Source organism: Castor canadensis, chromosome 12 (genome assembly GCF_047511655.1).
Source record: "Castor canadensis chromosome 12, mCasCan1.hap1v2, whole genome shotgun sequence".
Classification (NCBI taxonomy): Eukaryota; Metazoa; Chordata; class Mammalia; order Rodentia; family Castoridae; genus Castor; species Castor canadensis.
The window spans coordinates 74775406-74796745 of record NC_133397.1 but is presented as its reverse complement, the minus strand read 5'-3'; the positions used below and the strand labels follow the sequence as shown (position 1 = coordinate 74796745).

The 21340-nt window shown below is 44.9% G+C and overlaps 2 protein-coding genes and 1 pseudogene across 7 annotated transcripts in view; 1 reads left to right on the top strand and 2 right to left on the bottom strand.

The window, feature by feature from the left end:
* Positions 1–15970, top strand: part of Trabd2a (TraB domain containing 2A) — a 31994-nt gene extending 16024 nt beyond the window's left edge. For 2 of the 6 annotated variants that reach the window (XM_074050086.1, XM_074050087.1), the window contains exons 2-6: positions 3035–3181; positions 12569–12633; positions 12728–12837; positions 15541–15684; positions 15815–15970. In XM_074050086.1, the coding sequence (XP_073906187.1) occupies positions 3126–3181; positions 12569–12633; positions 12728–12837; positions 15541–15681 (372 nt within the window). In that variant the 5' untranslated portion in view covers positions 3035–3125 and the 3' untranslated portion in view covers positions 15682–15684; positions 15815–15970. Of the gene's footprint in view, positions 1–1313; positions 1639–2810; positions 2941–3034; positions 3182–12568; positions 12634–12727; positions 12838–13278; positions 13358–15540; positions 15685–15814 lie in introns of those variants that run through there. The other 4 variants (XM_074050089.1, XM_074050085.1, XM_074050088.1 and 1 more) reach the window with 4 other exon arrangements.
* Positions 5132–5986, bottom strand: LOC109698856 (homeobox protein NANOG-like; annotated as a pseudogene).
* Positions 15971–18134: 2164 nt separating the features above from the next.
* Dnah6 (dynein axonemal heavy chain 6) overlaps positions 18135–21340 on the bottom strand; it is a 260955-nt gene continuing 257749 nt past the window's right edge. The window contains exon 77 of the mRNA XM_074050092.1: positions 18135–18377. Coding sequence (XP_073906193.1) covers positions 18274–18377 — 104 coding nt within the window. The 3' untranslated portion in view covers positions 18135–18273. The remainder of the gene's footprint in view (positions 18378–21340) is intronic.

The following is a 21340-nucleotide window of genomic DNA, read 5'->3' as shown; positions in this document are numbered from 1 at the left end:
AAGAGAAGGCATGCAATAACTACTTACTAAATGGCGGAAGGAATGAATGAGTGAACTTGAGGATCACTGAGCACTGTAACTTGCTTTGATATTTTTAGTAGGTGACACAGAATGAACTCTCATGACATTTTGCATCATCCATTATGGTGTGATGGATGTTCTTGAGGATGCTTGTTCTGTCAGTTTCTCAGTTTCCATAATCCTAGAGTACTCAGGGTCACTGTGGATCCTTTCCTCTTCCTCCCATACTTCCTACCTCTGATTCTGCTGCTCCTAGGCCTTCTGGTCTCTGAGGGCCAGGGAACTGTGAGTAATGATCACCATTAGCCAGGTCACCATCTTTTTTTTTTTTTTTATGGTACTGAGGCTTGAATTCAGGGCCTACACCTTTAGCCAGACCACCAGCCCTTTTTTTTATTGTTATGGGTATTTTCAAGATAGGGTCTCTCAAACTATTTGCCTGGGCTGGCTTCGAATTACGATCCTCCTGATCTCTGCCTCCTGAGTCGCTAGTGTTATAGGCGTGAGCCACCGGTTCCCAGCCCAGGACACCGTCTTGATGTCCATCTTCCATCAGGGACTGCCTGTAATTCTGAGTAGGGAAGTGTCTGATACCTTGAATCATTATAATGCACGAAACTCCCCATCTACAGTTTTAATGTCATAGGGGATCGTAACAGTATAAATGCACAAAAGAAGGAAGGCTAGCAGAAGGTGTCTTAATAGGATAAATGGTAACCAGAGTGGGGCAGTGGTGGCCTTTGATAGAGGTCAAAGAAAGCTGCTTGTAGTGCCCTCACCAGGCTTTTGGGTTCTTAGGTTAAGCCTAGTAATTTAAATTAGTCCACGTACAACAACTCACAGAAGCGTGATGGTGATAGACTGGGGTCAAAGTCTACCTCAGTATTAAGCTTTGTGACCTTGAACAAGTTGCTTGATTCTTTTCATTTTTTCCCTAGTTTTCTTTATCTTTAAAATATGCTTAACACTAGTTGCTACCTTTGGATACCGAGGTGATTAGTGAGAACATAAGGTAAGCATGCAGCCTGGTCCTGACACCTCGTAATCCCTCAGAAAATTATTAATGTTACTAGCTTCGTTCTGGGTACAAACTTCTTTAGACCTTACTCATTAAAAATAAACATAAAAGACAAACATTCTAGCCAGGCTCTGTAAGCGTCTCATGGTAAGATGAGATGTCCTGAAGGTGAATTTGACATTTGAGTATGCTGAGAATGGACTGAATAAACAAAATTCTTGTTTAATCTGTGGCGTGGCCCATATGAAATCTTCCCTAGTTTGCAGACTGGCATGTCTGTTAGGATAAGAGACTCATTCTTCTCTAGATACCATGAAAACCATCACAAAGATTTGAAAGATTAGTGAATACCGTTGGAGGAAGGTGTGTGAGCAGCAGGCAGCCTGGGCTTGTCCTGAGTGCCTGGAGTTGATCAGCAAAGCCCACCAGCAAGTAGCTGTGGACCAGACTCTGAGAACTGAGCATGGATTGAGACAGGATATGAAATGTTGGCCTCGACCTGGCCTACCTGATCGTTGCTTCTCCAAGCCTCTCTCCTCCCCTCTGAAGACTTGTCTCTCCAGCTAATTTGAAATCAGGTAGCATTCTCAAGGTTGTGGGTAGGTGCTAACTGTAAGGCTTTAGAATTTGGGACTCATACCTGTGGAAGACTGATTACCTCCCTTAGATAATCATATGCAGATATGCCCTTGCGTGTGTGTGCTTCTTCTACTGGGCTATGGCCATGCACGGCCAAGCAGGCTGTCTGCTCAACTCTAGCTGGTCACCAGAAGGAGGGTGGGAGTCTGGGAACATGGTCTGGCCCAGAAGGTCCCTATACAGAAGAGACTGCCCTGCAGATACCTGGGGAGATGCCTTCCAGGAGAGGCTGGAGGAGCCTTTGAAGAGAGAAGGGGGAGGCATCAGAGAAGAGAGGAGGAGGGATTTCACAAAGAAAGATCTTCCTCTACCCCTTTAGCTAAGACTGTGTTACAGGAACTGGCGAGGTGGTGGGTAGAAGGAGGAGTGCTATGGTCTCAGTGTGTCCCTTCCAAAATTCAGGTGTTGCCAATATGATAGTATCAAGAGGCAGTGCCTTTAAGAGGAATTAGGCTATGAGGTCTCCTCCCGGGGAGAGGAGTAAGACCCTTATGAAGGAGGCGTCACACAGCATTGAGCTAGCTGGCCCTTCTACCATCTGCCATGTGAGGATACAGGAAGAAGACCCTCACCAGACCAGATGCCGGCACCTTGATCTTGAATTTTGTAAATTTCTGTTCTTTGCAAACTATCCAGCATGACAGACTAAGATTAGGGCCACAGGTGCAGGTGAGTGTGTGCCATAGTGATAGTGGGAAGCAAGCCGACAAACTTCTTTGACAATCCAAATGTAGAGAACAGGTCAGCACATTGTCTTCCCCTCAGGAGGATCACACTGCACATCAGTGTATCAAAGACTTGGAGAAATCCTGTACAAAAAAAAGCCTGGTTAGTTTTGCATAGTTCTTATTTCTCCTTTTTTTGTTTCACATTAACTTTCATTAACATCCCATGGCTGTAATGAATCCATTGTGTGGAAATCTGCACTGATGGATAGGAAAGACTGTACATTGGTAGGTTCCTGTCTAGTTCTTTATGTAATTGGAACCCACTAATGTATAGGTCTGTCTGTGTTTCCAGTCCCCTCTCCTTACCTCCTGTCTTCTTTAGTCATTCATCGTATGCCTTTGGGTCTCCTTACCTCTTGACCACCATCATGTAAGACTCTCAGGTTGTCTGTGTCCCTCTTAGGGCAGTTCTCAAGGTGTGATCCAACCTGAGTGGTATGGACAGGACTGTCCTCCTTTTCTCTGGACACCATTCAGGGATTTATGTACCCTTTTTAGCAACAGTACTTACATCCTTGCAGAGTGAACACAGAGGTAAGGCCATTGCCAGTCATGGACATAAGAAAGAAGCAAACGGTTGGTTTGCCAGTGAACTCAAAAGGTACCTATGTTTTCTCCCCTCTTTCAGGTCATCTTTGCTTTGAACCCGACCTTTCTGCAGCAGGAGAGCCTGCGAGGCGGCAGCCTTCATATGCTGTACATGACGGAGGAGCTCATCCATGCTGGCAGCTGCAGGGACCTTGGCTCTGTCATCTTCAGCCATGACAGCTCCCAAGTGAGTGGCCTTGCTTTTTGCCAAGCTCAAGAACAAAAGCATTGCCCACCAACACCTGGCCATCCTGTGTACAAAGGATAAATCTCACAGTGGGCTCTGAAAATAAAACTGGCAGACTGAGAGGCATTCTTTTTTTTTTTAAATTTTTTATTATTCATTTATTCACATGTGCGTACATTGTTTGGGTCATTTCTCCCCTCTGCCCCTCTCCCCCACCCTCTGAGAGGCATTCTTTATGAAGCTTTCCAAGGGGGGCATGGGTGAGGGTTAATCCCAAGATCCCAGTTAAAGGCTGGAGTTTCCAAAGATTCAGCAGCAGACAGTATAAATCAGCTGTCCGAGGGGAAAGGATCCAAGGCTGATGGCCTCTGGCTGACTTATTTGACACTTTTGAGAAATGATGGAGCAAAACTTTGCAGCTTTCAGTGGCTTCCAGGAAGATGTGCTCATGAGTTCATGGAATTCTTAGGGGGTTGTGCATAAGAGCCGGGAAGGTCACCAGTCTTTGTAGTTAGGGATCATTCTGTCCCACAGTATTATAGGGTGAGCACGGCCAGGCTGGTGGCATCAGGGTCTGCCCAGGACAGGCTTTTTCTGTGGCAATTAAAGGGAAACATAGATAAAAAGAAGGAATAGCAGTGCGGGGGGAAGGGACACTATAGGCTGAGTCCCACATTAGCCTGGAAAGGTGATGTTTATTAATAGAAGCATCAAAAGATGTAGTGAGTGTTCCAGAAATTCTAGAGTGAGGGGAAGTAAAACTAAGGTAGGGAGATGAAAGAAAGGAGGGAGAACTAGAACCATGTTAAGGAAGGAATAGCAGAGAGGACTGTGGCTCTTGCTGGGGGTAGGGAAGTGGGGAGAAAGGTCAAGATCAATTAGGAAATTAGCATTCAAAGCAGCAGGAACAAGTTAACAGGGGTGGAGGATTTGGAAGTTGGGGAGAAATGGAAGTTGATGGATGGGGCAGTCGGGATAGATGGCACATGTGTTTTCTTTTGTGGCTCCTGTCCTGCCCGCTGGGCTGTGCACATGTAGGGGACAGGGAGTGTCCTGCTCCTGTGAGTGGGGGCAGACTGGCCAGCTGTGAGTAGCATTTGGGTTAAAAGGTGGGGCATGACCGCAGTGGGAGGTCACCTTGCAGGTGAGTTTGGGGTCACCTGGATGGAAAGACTGGTAGAAAGGGCACGCTCTAGGGGAGGAGATTTTGGGAAATAAGCAAGAATATCTTACATCAGTGACATGATTAAAAGGAAAGATGACAGAGTAGAAGATGAGGCTGTGATTTGAAAACAGAGATTGTCACTTCAAGGAAGCAGCAAAAGAGAGCTCTTATTCCTCCAGTAGAAGTTGATGGCTGAGTAAGTGATTTTTGAGAGGCTATGGACAATAGGAGAAGCAGGTAGATCAGTAGATCTGATCCAGTTAACTTTTTTGTTTGCTTGTTTTAAATGTAAAACCAGTATTTTATTCGTTTGTACTTAACTAGCCAAACTGATTACTGATTTATCATGATACAGTCGAGTATATAACATCTTTCTACAAATAATATTAATGAACAAAGTAATAGTTGTATTGAAAGACAGAGCCCAGATAAAGCCTCCCATTCTCCAATAATAGGAGCTACTCAGGAGGCAGAGAGGTGCGTTGAGGTTCACAGCCAGTCCCAGGAAAACTGTTCCAGAGACTGTCTCAAAAATATCCAACATAAGTGCCTGCCTAGCAAGTGTGAGGCCCTGAGGTCAAACCTCAGTACCACAAAAAAAAAAAAAAAAGATACCCAAACTTATATTAGATTTACTTATCAGTAACCAGAAACCTGTTGGTAGCAGGTTAAGGTTATGGAATAGACTCCAGTTATCCCCCACCCATCTGTAAAACAAAAATTCTAGAAGGAAGGGAGGGATGCAGGCCCCACTAAATTCAGACTGAATCTGAGTAATGCACTTATCACACATCATTAGGCTGCATATTCACAGAGTAATATAGGGAGAAATCCAAGACTTGTTGGGTACCAAAAGATTTATTGTTTTCCCCAGCTGTTTCCAAGGTGGTCTCCAAATCACTGACAGGGAAATTTTTCTGGAACTGTATATAGGTCTGCACGTGTTTTTCTCCATAGGTGTGGACTTGATTGTTCTGGGCCTGAATATCCCAAGCTTGGATGTACCAGGTCTAACTGTTCCAGGAATGGTTGCTCCAAGTTGGGCTGCAGGTCTGGTTGTTCTACATGGGAAGGTTTGAAGATGTGTTCCCGTACACTCCTGGTGACGGTTCAAATGGAGGCACCGAGCCCTTCTGAGCCATACTGTTGCCATTCTTTGGCCACTTGCTTTTCTACCATCTCTTAGATTTCATTCTCTGGTTTTGGAACCAGGTCTTAACCTGTTTGTAGGGAAGGTTCAGAATGCCAGAAAGTTCTTGCATCCTCTGGAGGCTGAGATTCTTTTGTTTCTGAAACCTGTCATTGAGCACACACAGCTGGGTCTGGGAGAACACAGTTCCCATCTTCTGCTTCTTGACCTGGGCTTTACTGTCTTTCTTCTTCACTGTGCTCTCTCTGGAACCTGAATCAGGTGGCTTGGCCTTGGGACTGGTAGAAGAATCAGGACTGTCTTGAATAAGCAGGTCCATGGCATAAGGAAGAAGAGAGGCAGTCTGTGGGTGGAGCATCTGAGCAGATGACATTTGTAAGGACAAACAATTTTCTTGAGGCCCATAAGCCACGGGCACTGGCGAGCAGTCCCTAGAACCATATGCTTCAGAATATGGCAAACTTTGGGGAGAAGCTGGGTCCACACTCATGTTCCTTGGAATGAGGGGGAAAACCAAAGATTGTAAAAAAGTGCTAAGGCATTAAGATGTAAGTGTCATTTAAAAAGAAATGAAGATCTCCACAGGTAAAAATCCCAAGACGCCAGAGTCCTGTCCTCAGTAAGATGAAGAAATCAAGGTGAAAGCCTACAGTAACGGTTAGCATTGGTAGATCCCAGGGTAGAGGAGGGAACATGCGCTGGGGGAAGGGGTGGGAGGCCCAGGTTTGGGAAGCTGACAGCAAAGGGCTGGCAAAATGGCCTTCCCCACAGCTGCTACGTTCCAAAAATCACTCTGATTGTCACAATTTTGGTGTAGTTGCATTCTGTCTTTAGCTATAACACTGAAACCTGCTAACACATACAACAGAATCAGGTAAATACTTGCCCAGGAGAGCAAACAACCTTGAAGAAAGTGAGAGAGAGAAGTAGGAAGTGTAAAAATGATGAAAATATAAAAAGAATTTTGTGCCACTCCACCACTTGAGCCACTCCACCAGCCCAAACATAGGATTTATAAAGCAGTTAAATGTCTACAGAAATCCCAGTGCATGGGTAGTGGAATCTTAATTATTGATTCTAAAATATAGTACCATATAAAATTCTTTTTTATAAAAAGGCATGTGTTAAAAAAAAAGCATGCGGGAATCTAACAAGTTAAAACTGTGGGCACACCATGCAAAAAGATAGGATCTCCTTATATGAACACATGGCAATAATCTTTTAAGTGGAACGGAAATACTATTTTAAATACTCTGAATTCTTTCAGCATACTTGACTTTTTATGTATTTATTTTGGCTACAAAGAATGAGATTATTGTCAGACACATAGCAGACTGGAGACTCCAAGAATGGTGTATCCTCTGTCACCTTCTCATGGAATTTGGTGCTCGAATACAGCAACTTCATGAATAATAACCCTGTCACCTTATTTTATTTACCTACTTTTCTCTCGGTTGAGGTCCCTGCTTCACTAACGCCACACTCCTGCCCCAGGAGCAGGTCACTGCATAGGAGATGGACAGCTACTTCTACTGCTGGCTGATTGGCAAGCCAAGGAGAGGATGTGAGGCAGAGAAGGTGCTTTTGGAGCCGCTCCCTGACCAGGGCCCTTTCTTTACCTTTGGAGCTGGTACGTTGTGGGCCACCTCTGCCAGACTCTGTTTGAGGTTTGCTGTTTCTCCCAAGAGGGGAACGTTGAGGTGAAGACCCTGAATAGGGCCTGTGTTAGCTGTGAAGAGGAACGAGATAGGTGACATCCTCCTTGGCTTACTTTAGTTGCAGTCCAACTGGGGTGGAAGTGTTTCTGGGTGGCCTGGTGCATGTGACATCACTCAGTGCTGTCTCCCATATGGGGCTATGACACGTGAGCAACTGGGACAGAGTTTCTGCTTCCCCTGACCTCAGCACTTAATCCCTACTTCTTTCTGGCACCTTTCACTTTTAAATTGTCACTCAAATTTGTCTCTCTCTACTCTCTAACTGTGAGCTGCCCACGTGTGAGGCCTCAATGACATCAGCCATTGTCAACTACTTGTAGCACACATGGTGTGTGTGGGGTTTTTTCCTTTCCTGGGTTTTTTGAGGTACATTCTCTCCTCTCCTTGAGTGATTTGCACCCAGAATTCTTTGCCGCCTCAGGAATTAAGGGCAGAAAAGCCAGAGCCGGGGCAGTGTGTAGAAAGACCATTTGCTGGGCTGGATTCTTCTACTCGCTTCATGTGTTAGTCAGCTGCCCCTTGCTCTTGCTAATACTTGAGATAAATCAACTTAAAAGGAGGAGGAAAGGTTTATTTTGGCTAGAGCTTTTAGATTTCAGTCTGTGGTCACTTGGCCCTGTTTTGTGGCAGTACTTCATGGCAGGAAACTTCACCTCATGACAGTGAGGAGGAAAAGAGAGAAAGAGGAAGGGGCTGAGGTTCCATATCCCCTTCAAGGGCAAACTCCCAGTGATCTAATTTTCTTCCACAAGGCTCCACCTCTTAATGATTCTACCACTTCCCAATGGTGCCATGAGCTGGGAGCCACGCCTTTAGCGTGTGGGCCTTTGGGGGACATTTAAGATTCAAACCACAGTGCTTTACTAACATGGACAAGTCACCTTTCTCAGTTCCTTTACCAGTGAAATGGGGATTGGGGAGGAATACTTTTGGAATGGCAAAGTGAGGGCCTCTAAAAGCCCGCAGCAATAGAACAGGGAAGAAATGGTCACAATCAACTCTCACAGGACTCCAGGAATGAACTCAAGGCATGCAACAATCCTAGGTGCTTACTTAGGAAAACATTTGTGATTCAGTTTGTGGCATTTAATTTGCTCTGTCCTCATCTTCTCTGTCCCAGCTGCATAGTAGTCTTAAGAACCCATGAGCCATGACAAATGGTTGTCTAACAGTGACTGGAGGGGCAGTAATGGGTGTGGGGATCCCTGAAGCCCATCCCTAAACAGCCGTTGCTATGTGCCTGTGTCATAGCTCCCGGGAAGTCCCACCCCAAGTTTATCTTCTCTGGCCTGACTCAGCTCATGTTGCGTGTATAGCCCGATTTGTGGGGTGTTTGTGGAAAACAGTCTGTGGCTGTTTAACATCATGGCTGCCCCCTGACAGCAGTCATCAGTTGGTGCTTATACGAGGCTGATTAAAGAAACATAAAAAGAAAATGACATGAGATAAGCCCTGTAGGGGATTTTGAAAAGCTCTGACATATTCCTGAATTCACACAGCCCCTGTGCAAAGGCTGATGGGTCATTAGCTGACCACTGAGCTAACTAAGCAGAGACTTCAGTGGCCACACACAACAAAGAACACAGACTTATAGAATTAGTAATGGGAAGTCACACGCATACAAATAGTAGCAACACTCACAACCAACAGTAGTGAGGCACCCAGGGAAAGGGGCCGGCCTCATCTGACTTACCAGATCAGTGGGCACAGAGCCACCCATCGTGTGGCTTTTTGTCCCTTCACTGCCCCTTGGGATCAGTTGTGATCGCTGCTCGTTTGTTCCTGGTATTAGTGATTTGTTACCCTGGCTAGAGGTTTATCAATTATAATGATCTTTTCAAAGACCGACTTTTTTTTTTTTTGGTGGTACTGGGGTTTGCACTAGGGTCCTCATACTTGCTATACAGGGGCTCTACCACTTGTGCCACACCCCAACCCTTTTTTGCTTTAGTTATTTTTCAGATAGGGTCTTGCATTTTTTGCCTGGGGTTGGCCTTAGACTGTGATCCTCTTACTTATGCCTCTGCATAGCTGGGATTGCAGACATGTACCAGCATGCCTGGTTTGTTTGTTGAGGATTGGGGGGTCTCACTAATTTTTTTGCCTGTGCTGACTTTGAACCACAGTCTTCCTGATCTCCACTTTCCAAATAGCTTGGGTTAAAGAAGTGAGCCACCATACCCAGACCCTTGTGCTTTAATTTTCATTATTTCATTTCTTTTGCTTAATTTAGCCTTAAGTTGCTCTTTCTGTAATTTTCTAAGGTACAAGCTTGATCATTGATTTTGGTATTTCCTTTCTAATATACACATACATAAATATAAAATATGAAATGAATTCACAATCAAATGCTTATATAAGAAAAGAGCTGGGCATGGTGGTAAACATCTATAATCCCAGCACTCAGGAGGCTGAGGCAGGTGGATCATGGGTACCAGGGCAGCTTGGGTCACATAGTGAGACCATGTCTTTAAAAAGAAAAGAAAAGAAAAGAAAAGAAAGATCAAAATTCAGTTATCTAAGCTTCACCTTGAACTTCTCAGCCTCCGGAACTGTGAGAAATATACTTCTGTTGTTTGCAAATTACCCAGTCCATAGTATTTTGTTATAGTATTGCAAATGGAGTACAATTTGCTGTAACTATAGGTGCCTGTGGCTTCAGTTTCCTGTAGTGTCATTTTGTTGTTGAGTTTTCCTAAGAACTGTAAAAAAATTTTTAAAAAATTTATTTATTTTGCAGTACTGGGAATGGACCACAGGGCTGTGTGGCTGCTAGGTAGGTGCTCTACCACTTGAGCCTTCTTAGGTAGTCTGCATCTTGCAGCCCTTGCAGCTGTCCTTCCCTGTTACTTTCCTGGAGCCTTGTGAAGAATGTGTGATGCTGCAGCTGTTGTGGAAAACCATTTGGCAGTTTTCCAAGATGAAACCTAGAGCTATCATTTGACTCAGTATTTTGATTCCTAGCTACACACCCAGGAGAACTGAAAGCATATCCATACAAAAACCTGCACACAAATGGTCATTGCAACATTATCCGTAATAGCCAAAATGAGGGACAGGGCGGAGGGTGTGGCTCAGTGGTAGAGCAAGCACTGGCTGGTGTGCACAAGGCCCTGGGTTCCACCCCCAGCACCGCAAAAAGAAGAAAAGAAAGAAGCCACCTTGAGTGTTCACCAACTAACTAATGATAACTAGAAGGTGGTCTATCCACACACTGTGTGATATTGGACTGTAAAAAGGAAAGAAGAATTGATACATGTTACAACACATTTAGACTGTGAAAACATGCTAAGAAGAAAAGTCAACCACAAAATTCCACCTAAGGAATTATTTACATGAAATGTTCAGAACAGGAAAATCCAAAGTCAGATCAGTGGCTGCCAGGACTCAGGCGGAGAGGGATAGGGAGTGACTGTTAGTGGGTGCACTTTCCTTTTTGGGGTGATGAAATGTTTTGAAATTATATGGTGGTGGTGGTGCAGGACTGTGTGAATACACTAAAAAGCACTGAGTTGTACACTTTAAAAGGATGAGTTTTTTGTTATGCGAATTATAGTCAAATAAAGCTCTTAGCAAATGAGGGTTTGGCTCCTCTGCCTTGTTCAGTGAAAAGCTCTCTTGCAAAACAAATACAGTTTGTGCCTTGTGCATGCCTTCTGTGGTGTCTGTGAGTCTGTGGGATGCTTGCCTCTCTCTCTGTCTTGTGTTCCAGATATGGGTTGTGCACTATCTGTGTTTTGCACCCCAAACTGTCTCAAGGAATGGCTTTTTGTAACTTAGCTCGGCCCTTGTTCTTGAGGCACCTGACAGGAGCAGGCTCCAGATGCTCCCTTGGCTTTGCCCCCTGCTGGGAGCATTGGAAACAGCTGGAGCCTTACTCTAACGTGCAGTGCTGGACACTGGACACTGGAGCCCAGTGTGGCCTTTTGCCTTCCACTCCTGCTGGACTCTGTTGATCTCTCAAAAGTTTCTTCTGAATTTGGTGTTGGGGTCACGGGGTGCTGGATGAAGGGTTACAGTAGATGTGGTTCTGGGCTGCTGGCAGGCTGGGCAACACAGTTGATCCCAGCAGATTGGAGTTCCCCTTGGAATGGGAATTGTGCCTGGGGCAGATTGTACGGGTGACACTTGGACAACTGGGCCAGCCTGATCTCAGGACACAGTTCATCACACTGATGCAGCCCTGGAGAGAGGCCTCACAGCTCCTGGGAACCCTGTGTCAGAGGACTGGGGGGCTCCTTCCAGGGCTACATTTTCTTTTGGTGGCTGCTTTCTCCTGGTGCTTTCTGATGTGACAGTGACCTTGAGCAGAGGGAACCTTGGCAGTTTAAAATGTTAAAAGCTGTGTGGTTAGCATAGGTTTAATTACAAAATGAGGGCAACCAGCAACTTCTGTTATGAGGGTCTGGAGAAGAGGTGTGAAGTTAAGAAACGGAGTTCATCTTTGAAGTAGGAGGAAAGTTGCTCCATGGAAGCTGCTGTCACCTGTTCTCAGTGTCATTCCCTCATTTCCAAATAAATAAGCTACCAGGAGTGTTGAATGATAGGCTTTTCCCTCTTTCTTAGCCATCCATCTTAAATCAGTTCATGTTGACTTTTGGCTCCTGGTTTGCCCAGTGTTACCTTGGCAGTGGCCTTAGGCTCCTCCTACCCCCCTATTTCTAGGTCATGGCTGTCCCCTGTACTGGGGTCTGTTTCTAGCTAGAGTCAGGAATTGGGCCTAGGCTGCTGGAGAAAGGGTGAGGGAGGGAATGGCTTTGCCAAACTTCTCCATGTGGTGTGAGGACGCTTGTTTTCTCCAGGGAATACACTTGGGGCGGTGTGGCACAGTAGCTGCTGCGTCATCCCCCAGGCACCCAAGTCGTTTCTGAGCTCCTGCTGACCCAAGGACACGGGGGTGGGTGTCATAGTGAAACCAGGAGCCCTGGCCTCTATGTTCCTCCTGGGGCAGGGAGAGCTCTCTGCTGTTCACTGTGGGCTCCTGAATTCCCTGGTTGTGACTTCTAAGACACAAAGGGCTTGCTCTATGCGGAAACCTCTAAGAAGGGTGGGTCTCAGCCTCAGTTGCCTTGGCTTTTCCTAGAGAGCAGTGGTTGGGCAGCAGCATTCTTTTAGCCCTACCTGCTTCCCTGAGCACATCTGCATTTTTCCCCACAGCTGGGAACTCTCCTGTTTCCCCAGACCAGTCCCCATCCTTCAGGATTCTGCTTATGTGTCACCTCCTCTGGGACTTCTTACCAGGGTGGGTGACTAGGCTCTCTCCCTCAGCTGTGACCCCAGGCACTCACTGCATTGTTCTGATCCTCAGATGAAGATCTCTGACACTCAATTATTCTGTCTTGCTTGCCTTGCAGGGCTGTCCTTATTTCTGGATGCTGTCTGCAACTGTGTTGTGTTGGACAGATGGGAAGGGGGATAGGTAAGGTGATTTCTTTGTGCTGGGGTGTATGTTTGGGGAATCACTGGTGGTCCTAAGAAGGTCGCAGAGTTTCTGCTTGTTTTTGTCACCTCAGGCCATTTCATGGGCAACAACATTGTGCTGGATGTGTTCCGAAGCGAAATCTGTGAGGTAGAACACGGGCTGTTGGATGACCTTCTATGCTTCTATCCTGGTGGGGAGCAGGTAGGAGCCTGAGGACCTCACCCCACCCCCCAGGCTCACTGGGCACCTGTTACCTTGAGGGGTTCCAGAGGACCCCGGTGTGGCTGTTTTACTCAGACTCAGGTCATTAGATGAACTCTCAGCTGGGGCCTCGTGACTGGTGGGCACTTGGGGATGCAGAGGGTACTCTAGCCTCTTAGTGTTTAGGGAAGAAAGGAAGGTGAAGGGAAGGTTGCCAGGAGGAATAAGACTGAATGCTCAGTGCCTTTGACCTAGGTGTTTTGGAAGTTTTATGGAGGCAGAATGGAGGAATCAGGTGCGAACAATGGTGAAACTGTCAAGAGGGGCTGGAAGTACAGGGAATGCATAACACCTGGGGACAGAAGCAAGGTCCTCTCTTTTTATCTGAGCTATTTCCTCCTCCTAGGTCTGTTTCTCATATATATTTTTTTTTTTTTTGAGATGGGGTCTTGCAAAACTATTTGCCTGGGCTGGCTTTGAACTGAGATCCTCCTGATCTCTGCCTACTGAGTACCTAAGGATTACAGGTGTGAGTTCATTCAGAATCCCCTGCCCAATGGGCTTCTCTGTAAAGAACTCAGGAGGCCCAGACCCCAGCTCCTCAGCACTACTGCTGGCCCCAACTGGCCTCCTTCCTAGTCTTCTGCCCCATGTCCAGTCCTAATGGGCACAGGGAAGATGGCCCTTTCCTTTTGCCTTATTCTTATAAATAAGAAAATACCATAGACCTCATGATTTAAGCAACAGACATGTATTTCTCACAGTTCTGGGCTGCGAGGCAGGATTGGGGCGTCAGCAGGTTTGATTTCCTTTGAAGCCTCTCTCCTTGGCTTGGAGCTGGCCACCTTCCCTCTGCATCCTCACATGGCCTTCTCTCTCTCTCTCAATGTGTATGTGTGTGTGTGTGTGTGTGTGTGTGTGTGTGTGTACCCCTAGTGTCTCCTCTTTTCTTAAGACACCAGTTACATTGATCAGGGCCCATCACAACATTCTCATTTTAACTGAGTTGCCTCTTTAAAGGTCCTGTCCCCAAATAGCTACATTTTGAGGTATTCAGGATAGAGGCTTTGACATATGAGTTTTTTTTTTATGGGGGGGAGGAGGCACGTTCAGCCCATAAACTCTTCTCCATTTCTCTCACCCCCACTCCCTCTGGATCCGTGGTGACCAGTGCCCCTCCTGGCAGAGGTCTCAGCCGTAGTGAGAGAACTGTCCATTCCCTCTGAGAGACAGAGGGTTTAATCATCCTGCCTGTCCATGGTGACCTATCTTCAGGTGTCCTCCTTCTCCTCAGAAGGGACACTTCCACCTCACATAGTCTCAAGCCAACTTGTCTCTCTGCCCCCTCACTCCAAGGGCTCTTGGAAGTCCACTGCCCCTGACCCAGTCTTCTCAGCAGCCAGAATTCTCCATCTGCCTCCAGGCGAGAAACTCTTGAGTGTATCTTGTGTTTGTTAGTCCTCCCTCTCTTCAGACCCTACATCCAGTGTGTCAGTAGTGGTTCTTCACAGAGTACTTCCAGTTAGCAAAAGCCCTGACCTGAGACTTCCCTTTCCTGCCTTTATCAGGCACCTGGTTTCTGCAATAAAGCCTCTCCAGGATTTGCCCTTCTCCAGTGCCATGGTCATCACCCACTTGAGGTGTTCTCCCTCTGGTTTATTCTTCACCCTCCTGAAGGACTCATCTTTGGAGTATCCCTCACTCAAAATCTTCTGAGGTTTCTTATTGTTCTCTTTCAAAGTCCAGTGTCTTCTCTGAGGTTATGGCATTCAGCTCTATCCATTTTTAGTTTGGGCATGCTTGCATCAGGAAACTATCTGTGCCAGTTCTGCCTTGTCCCCTTTGCCAAGGCTGCTTCCTCTGACTGAGGTGCCCTCCCATGCTCCCCTTCTCTGAGAAAATTGTGCCCCTCCTTGAGTCAGCTTTCCATGCCTCTCTCTCTCCTGTTCTCCTTCAGGCCTGGAGGACAGCCCTGCCTTCAGTGGGTCTCAGTTTGTGGCAGGTAGACTGTAGGTCTGTATTCACCCATTGGACTCTGTGCCTCAGAAAAGCTGGGGTGCTGGGCCCTGGGCCCTTCTCATCAGACTGGGGCCTGACACAGTGTTCCTGGGGTGCTAGAGAGGACCTGCATAGGGAGGGCATGTGTGTGTGTGTGTGTGTGTATTTTGTGCCTTTGTTGTATGTGTTGTTAGTTGTTCCCTAATTCTCTCCCCAGCTCTGACATCTGCCCTTGGGGAAAGGGAGGTGAGGAGTCAGTATTTTTAAAAGCTCCCCAGGAAATTCACCCTCATGTCCTCATGTCCTCAGGAGGGCAGGTGAGACAGTCAGAGACCCAGGGAGGAATCCTTATGAGCTGGCTGTGCTCTGTGGTGGCCAGAGAGGTGTCCCTGCCTAAGATTGTCCAAAGGTGAATGATTAGCAAACTCTGAGCTGGGCCTTCTCACAAGACTTTTAGTATTCCTGAACCAAGAGCCAAAAATAACTGAGGACAACTGGCCAATCTGCTAGTCTAATGTCCTCTGTCACTTGGATTTCTTTTGGTAGCACCAGCCACAAACACCAAACAGGGCCTATTAACATAATGCTAATTTCTGTCTTTAAAGAGGGAGAGAAGCAAAAAGGTTGTATGAACATTTAGGGGTCTTAGAGTCTGCAGTGGCTTCCACTGTGCCCCAAGACTACAACCTTCTCTTTGCCTTCTAGAGCTGTGATCCTGCAACTTCAGTTTTCTTTGCTGGACAGGCACATCTTTGCCAAGCTGCAAATCCCTCACTACAAACATTCCCCAACAACCAGGTGGTAGCCAACAGTGCCTGCCTGTCTCTCTGGATTCCTGTGTTTTAGGAGGTTGGTGCTGTCTTTACAAATAGACATCCCCCTCCTGTAATGTACTGGGGGAGCCAGGCCAAGACTCTGACCCCTTGAGCCTGAAGGGTGGCTATTTCTGTTCTTACTACTCTGTTCTGGCCTTCTATAGACTCAACCCAGGAGAAGAGATTTCTGAAGAAACCCAGTGATGATTCCCAAGGAGTAATGTGGGATGTTTGACAGTGTTGAGGGGAGGTATGCAGTTTTGTAGCAAAATGTGTTGCATGAAAATAATAAAGTATCAATTATCTGTATAAAAAGAAAATACTTTTTGTGTAGACTTTTTTTTTTCCATGATTTGTATATATGAGGCTCACACCCTCTGAACACTGTCATTGCTTCCCTTCTGGGCCTACACTTCTCAGCTACAGCTCTGGATCCTGGCCTGTTTCTCCATCCCGTTACTCTCCTCTCTGTTTGCTCTTGATTCTAGATGCTGGGCACTCAGTAGGTCATGCACGTCTGTATGCAAGGTCTGGTGTCTGGTGAGGAAGGTGCTCCTTAGGTGCTTTCTTTATGTGATGTGTTAGTGTCTCATCCACACGCTGCTGGACACTGAGGGAATGGGTAGGCTTTGTCAGAGGTGCTATGCAAGAAAGAGGTTTTCAAACTACTTATTCCTCTGTCTTGGAAATTTATTATTTACATGTTTACTGGTAATGTGTTTTCCAAATAAAACATTCTGGGAGAAGACTATGCAAAATGATTAAGAGTAGAACTGCCCTGATTATGTCTGAAATTAGAATTTTGAGCCTGTCCAGCTCCTTTCCCTCTGGGCAAACCTGCGTTCCAAATCAGGTTCCTCACCTGTGGCAAGGTTCCTTTCTCGTCCTCTTGGGTCTCTGAGTAGCTCACAAAAACCCAGAAGTTTTGTCTATGACTTGCGTTGGGCCAAGAAGTAGTTGTATTTGTTCCTAATCTGCTTTAGGGTAGCTTCATTGCTTGGGTTTGCAGATCTGGCTTCCATTCCTTTTCTGAGGCTTTCTTATGGGCTCATTCTCAAGTCATTTCTGGGGCCCAGGAAGTCTTTGTGGTCTACTAAAAGTGGGTGATAACACACAGGATCCTTGTCTACTACCTTTGTTCTGTTCTGTATCCTCTGTAGTGCAGGTCAGGAGGGCTAAACACTTGAGTATTTCCTTGCTGCTATGATTTAGATTCTCCTAATGAGATGCCCTTTATGGGCTCTGGAAGGCAGAGGTGGGCAGAGCCCCTGCAGGCAGAGGTGGGCAGAGCCCCTTTCTTCAGCAGCGGTGGCAGTTATGTAAGGCCTCCAGAAGACACAAGTTTGTGCAGCAGCCAGACTCTGCATCCCACTCCAGTCACCTGCTTCACGGGTGGAGCAGTTGCAAGGTTGGGAGTTTCCTGCAATGTTCAGACCTTGGATTGCAGCTTTCGTGGTGCCTGATACTGACCCTCTGACTTCTGCAGATGCAGCCAGTCCTGTACTTTGTTGGCACGATTTCTGATTGGAATACCAAGAGAGGTTTCTGATTTGTGCCCTGAACTCTGATAGAAATGCTCCCTGCTTTTCTGTGGCTGAGTATGTTTTTCATTTGTTTTTGTTTTTTTGAGACAGGGTCTAGCTATGTAGCCAAGGTTGGCCTCACACTCATGATCTTCCTGCCTTGACTTCCCAAGTGTCGCATACCTGTTACCACCACACCTGGCTGAGGCTGCTCTTAACTTTGACAGGTATAGAGGTAAAGGTGGGAGGCAGAGGTGAAATGGGATGGTAGGGTCACTGTGGCTGCCCGTGTTCCTCTAACTCTTTGTAAGTGTGTAGTGTGACTTTCTCGGAGGCTCACTATCTAGTGGTGGCTCTCTAGTTTCTTGGGTTATGTTATGGCCAAGGAAGGAAAAAGACCCTTATTGGCAGGGCTTACAAAATGGTTTGTCACAGTGGCTGCACAATTTTAGCACTGGCCCAACAATCTCTGCTTTTGAGGTGGCAGAAGCTCAACTACACCTAATTTGGACTTGGCTTGTTTTCAAACAGGTTCATCCAAAAATAAAAGGGACTAATTTCTCTGCACTTGGCAGGACCCACTAGTATTCTCATGAAAACAAAGGTTCCCCAGAGAGTCGGGGAACTGGCACCATGGCCAAGATCTTATCTTTCTCCTTTTCTCTAGTTGCTACCATTACTATATCAACTTCCCATGTGTCGGGCTTTGAGAACCTTAATCCAGTCTAAAAAACAGAAGCGCACCAAGGGCCATGCATCTAAAGTGCACGTTGGGCCTTTCATATGAGTGCGGCCTATGCGGGTGAGGGGCTGAGTCCTGACTTTTCCCAGAAGACTCAGTGGGTTTCCCAATGTGACACTCATGTTGGCGTGAGGGGACCAGGTTTCAAAGATGTGAGCTGACCCCACTGCATCTACAGTAGAGCCTGGATTTCCAACAGAAAGCCTTCATTTTAGGTTATACACTTTATTTTAGGTCAGAAGAGAAATAAAAACTACACTTACTACCCTTAAATCAACTCAGAAGAAGTAACACCATTTAGCACACATATAAATTGGTCCCTTATCAGGGAAGATCTCAGGACTAAGGTGAAACCTTTTCACTCATTCAGCTGGCAAAGCAAAGCTGATCCCTTGGCTATCCAATAGTCGCTGGACCGCTTGGATGGTAAGAGGACAGTCACCACAAAGTTGGTTGAATGGCCTAATTAAGGGGAAAAAAAGAGCTGTTACTTAAAGAACAACCACCTGATGCAAAGAGTCAAGATACCGAGGACTAAGACACCTGGATTCCAGGCCTATCTCCTCTAGACATGTGGGCACATAGTCTTCTTTGGGTTTTAATTTTATGCTCTATAAAATGAAGATATTTTAGAACAAATGGTCCTCTAGGACCTATCTGACTTGGTATGACTTTATGAACTGGGTTTCATGTTTTCTGCAGTCTGAATCTAGGAGCACTGGACTAAGATTCAGGCCTGACTGTTCAGTGGGACTCAGCAGCATGCAGTCACGGTTTGGACATCTAATGATGCATGCCTGTAGACATGTCTGTCTAGCCATCCTTTGTTCATTCATGGTAGGCACTTGGGCTCCTGAGAGGAATGAGTGCAGCCACAGGCATTCTGTCCTCAGTTCTGGACATTTGACATTAAAAGGTCACTTTTGCAGTTTCTTCACAGTGGGTCTGTGTGAGGAGCCAGGACCAGGATGGGAAGAGCACCCTGCCCTCAGGATAGAAGGAATTATTTCTGGTGTTACGTTCATGACAGCCCCATTCCTATGGACGCTGGGGGAAGGTGGTGGTGTTTCCAGCAGATACCTATGCCTCCCTATCCTTATCTTTGTGTACCTTGGTAAGGGCTTGAGTGGCACTCCTCCCAGTGCCACAAGCCCAAGTTCAAGGACAAATGATCCCTCCCATATGGACTTAGTGGATTTTTGGGTCTAGGAATTTAGCTTAGCTAAATTCAAATTTCCCTAATTAATATGTACATAAAAACATATATATGTGTATATAGATCTATAGTATATATGTAATATACTATTCAGTTAGTTTGATTCAGTATTCAAATAAGGTCCATACCCTGCAACAATGATGGGTCTCTTAAGTCTATTTTTATTGGCAGTTTCCCCCTCTGCTTCTTTTGTCACCCCTTGCATTTCTTGAACAAACAGGCTGCTGATCCTATTAAGTTTCTCAGTCTGGAATTTTCTGACAGCATCTGTGGTGATTTTAAACAGGTTCCTCTGTTCCCATGAAGGGGTGTTTAGACTTTGAGGTGTGTTCGATCACATTTAGGTTTGAGGTTTTTTGGCAAAGGCATTTCATAAGTGATCTGTACCTTCATCAGGAAGCCCATTATGTTGACTGTCCTTTATTTTGGGATATTAGCAGCCATTTATGATGACTACTTTAGTGTCATTTCATTGAGAGTTAGTTATTTTAAAATTGAGTGATGATTAAGACATGGAATCCATCTGTGACTTAATTTCTGTATATGGTAAGAGATGAGGATCTAAATTTAGTATAACCAATCATTGCTCTAGCACCATTTATGGAATAGCTAATTTCTCCAGTCTCGATCAATTTTAAGTAACATGTCAAGTTCCCACATAGGAACAGTTTGTTTCTGGAATTTGATGTATTTTTTCAGTTTTGTACCAGTGTAATGTCATTTCAATTAGAACTACATTTTGATATTTGTTAGAATTAGAACTGCCTAAGTTACTTTGTAAACTTTTTATAGAAAGTATTTTTTGCTATTCTTGGATTATTATTTCATGAGTGTCAGAATAATAAATAAAATCAAAATTATATTTATGTTATTGGAAACTTATATTTATTTTATTGAGAATATTTTAAATTCAAAGACTAATTTTGGAGGGATCTGGAATCTTTGTAATACTGAATCTTTAATATGAACATAATATAGCTTCTCTACCTACTCAGGTCTTACTTTATAGTGTTCAGTGAGGCTGGCCTTGAACTCACAATCTTTCTGCCTCTGCCTCCCAAGTACTGATGCAAGTGCTATCATGCCTGACCTCGGTAATGTTATAAAGTACTCCATAAAGGTCTTGCCCCTTTATAACCTGTTTGGTCCTGGTCTCCTGATAGATTTTGTTTTTAGTGAAATAAAATATCTTATTTCACATTCATTTCTATTTGTTTTTGGTGGAACACAGGGATTCTATTGATTTTGTTTTAAATGGAGCTAAGGATTGAGTCCAGGGTCTTATGCTGGCTGAGCAAGCATTCTACCAAGAATTCTGTTGATTTTGACATTGGTCAATCCTTTTGGACTTCTGTTATTCCTAGCAGATTTTCTGTAGAGTACTTTGGGTTTTCCATGTAATCAGTTATGTTATGTGTCTCTTCAAATTCTAGCATCTCATTTCATTTTCTAATTGATTTGGGTAGGGCTTTCTGCATAATGTTAAAATGCAAAAATAACAACACATTTTCCCAACTACTATATTTAGTAGGAACTGTTTTAAAAACCATCCCCACCATATTGTGAGCTCTCTGAACCTAAAAACTCAAGGGTTTCTTTAGTTTTGGGAAATTACCAGCTATTATTTTTTGAATATTTGCTGTCCTGTATTCTCACTTCCTCCTTCTAGATAAATACTGGAAATCCTGGCTCCTTCCAGAGTGTTACTTTTCTCCCATCACATAGAGCTGTATTTTGAGGGATCTTCTCAGTTCCTTCTTTAGCTTTTCTGTTGAAGTGGTTTTCTTTTTATCTGGTTCCTTTTTTTCAGGGCTGTATCTTAGTTCTGGGTCTACTCACTTGAGTTTTACAGTATAGAGTGGTAATTAGTCATTTATTTTTTAAAATCTCTTTTCTTTGATGAGTCAAAATGGATTTGGTGAGAGAGAGATTTTATTGTCTAGTCACCATTTTGAAACTGGAAGTCTCTGCTAATTAAACTTAATTTTCTACTCATTAGATTCTAATAGAAACAAGTCTTAACTTCATAATGTCAATCTACACTCAGTATTAGAACAAATACAATTTATAAATTTGAATATTATAGGTTGCCTCATTTTAAATCTCTTAATTGGCCCAAGAACTCCCTCAGTGCATCCAGTGAGCAATTGGGCTTTGATTGAAGTTTTTATTTGGTCATTATTGGTACAAATCTTAAGAACATCCTCAG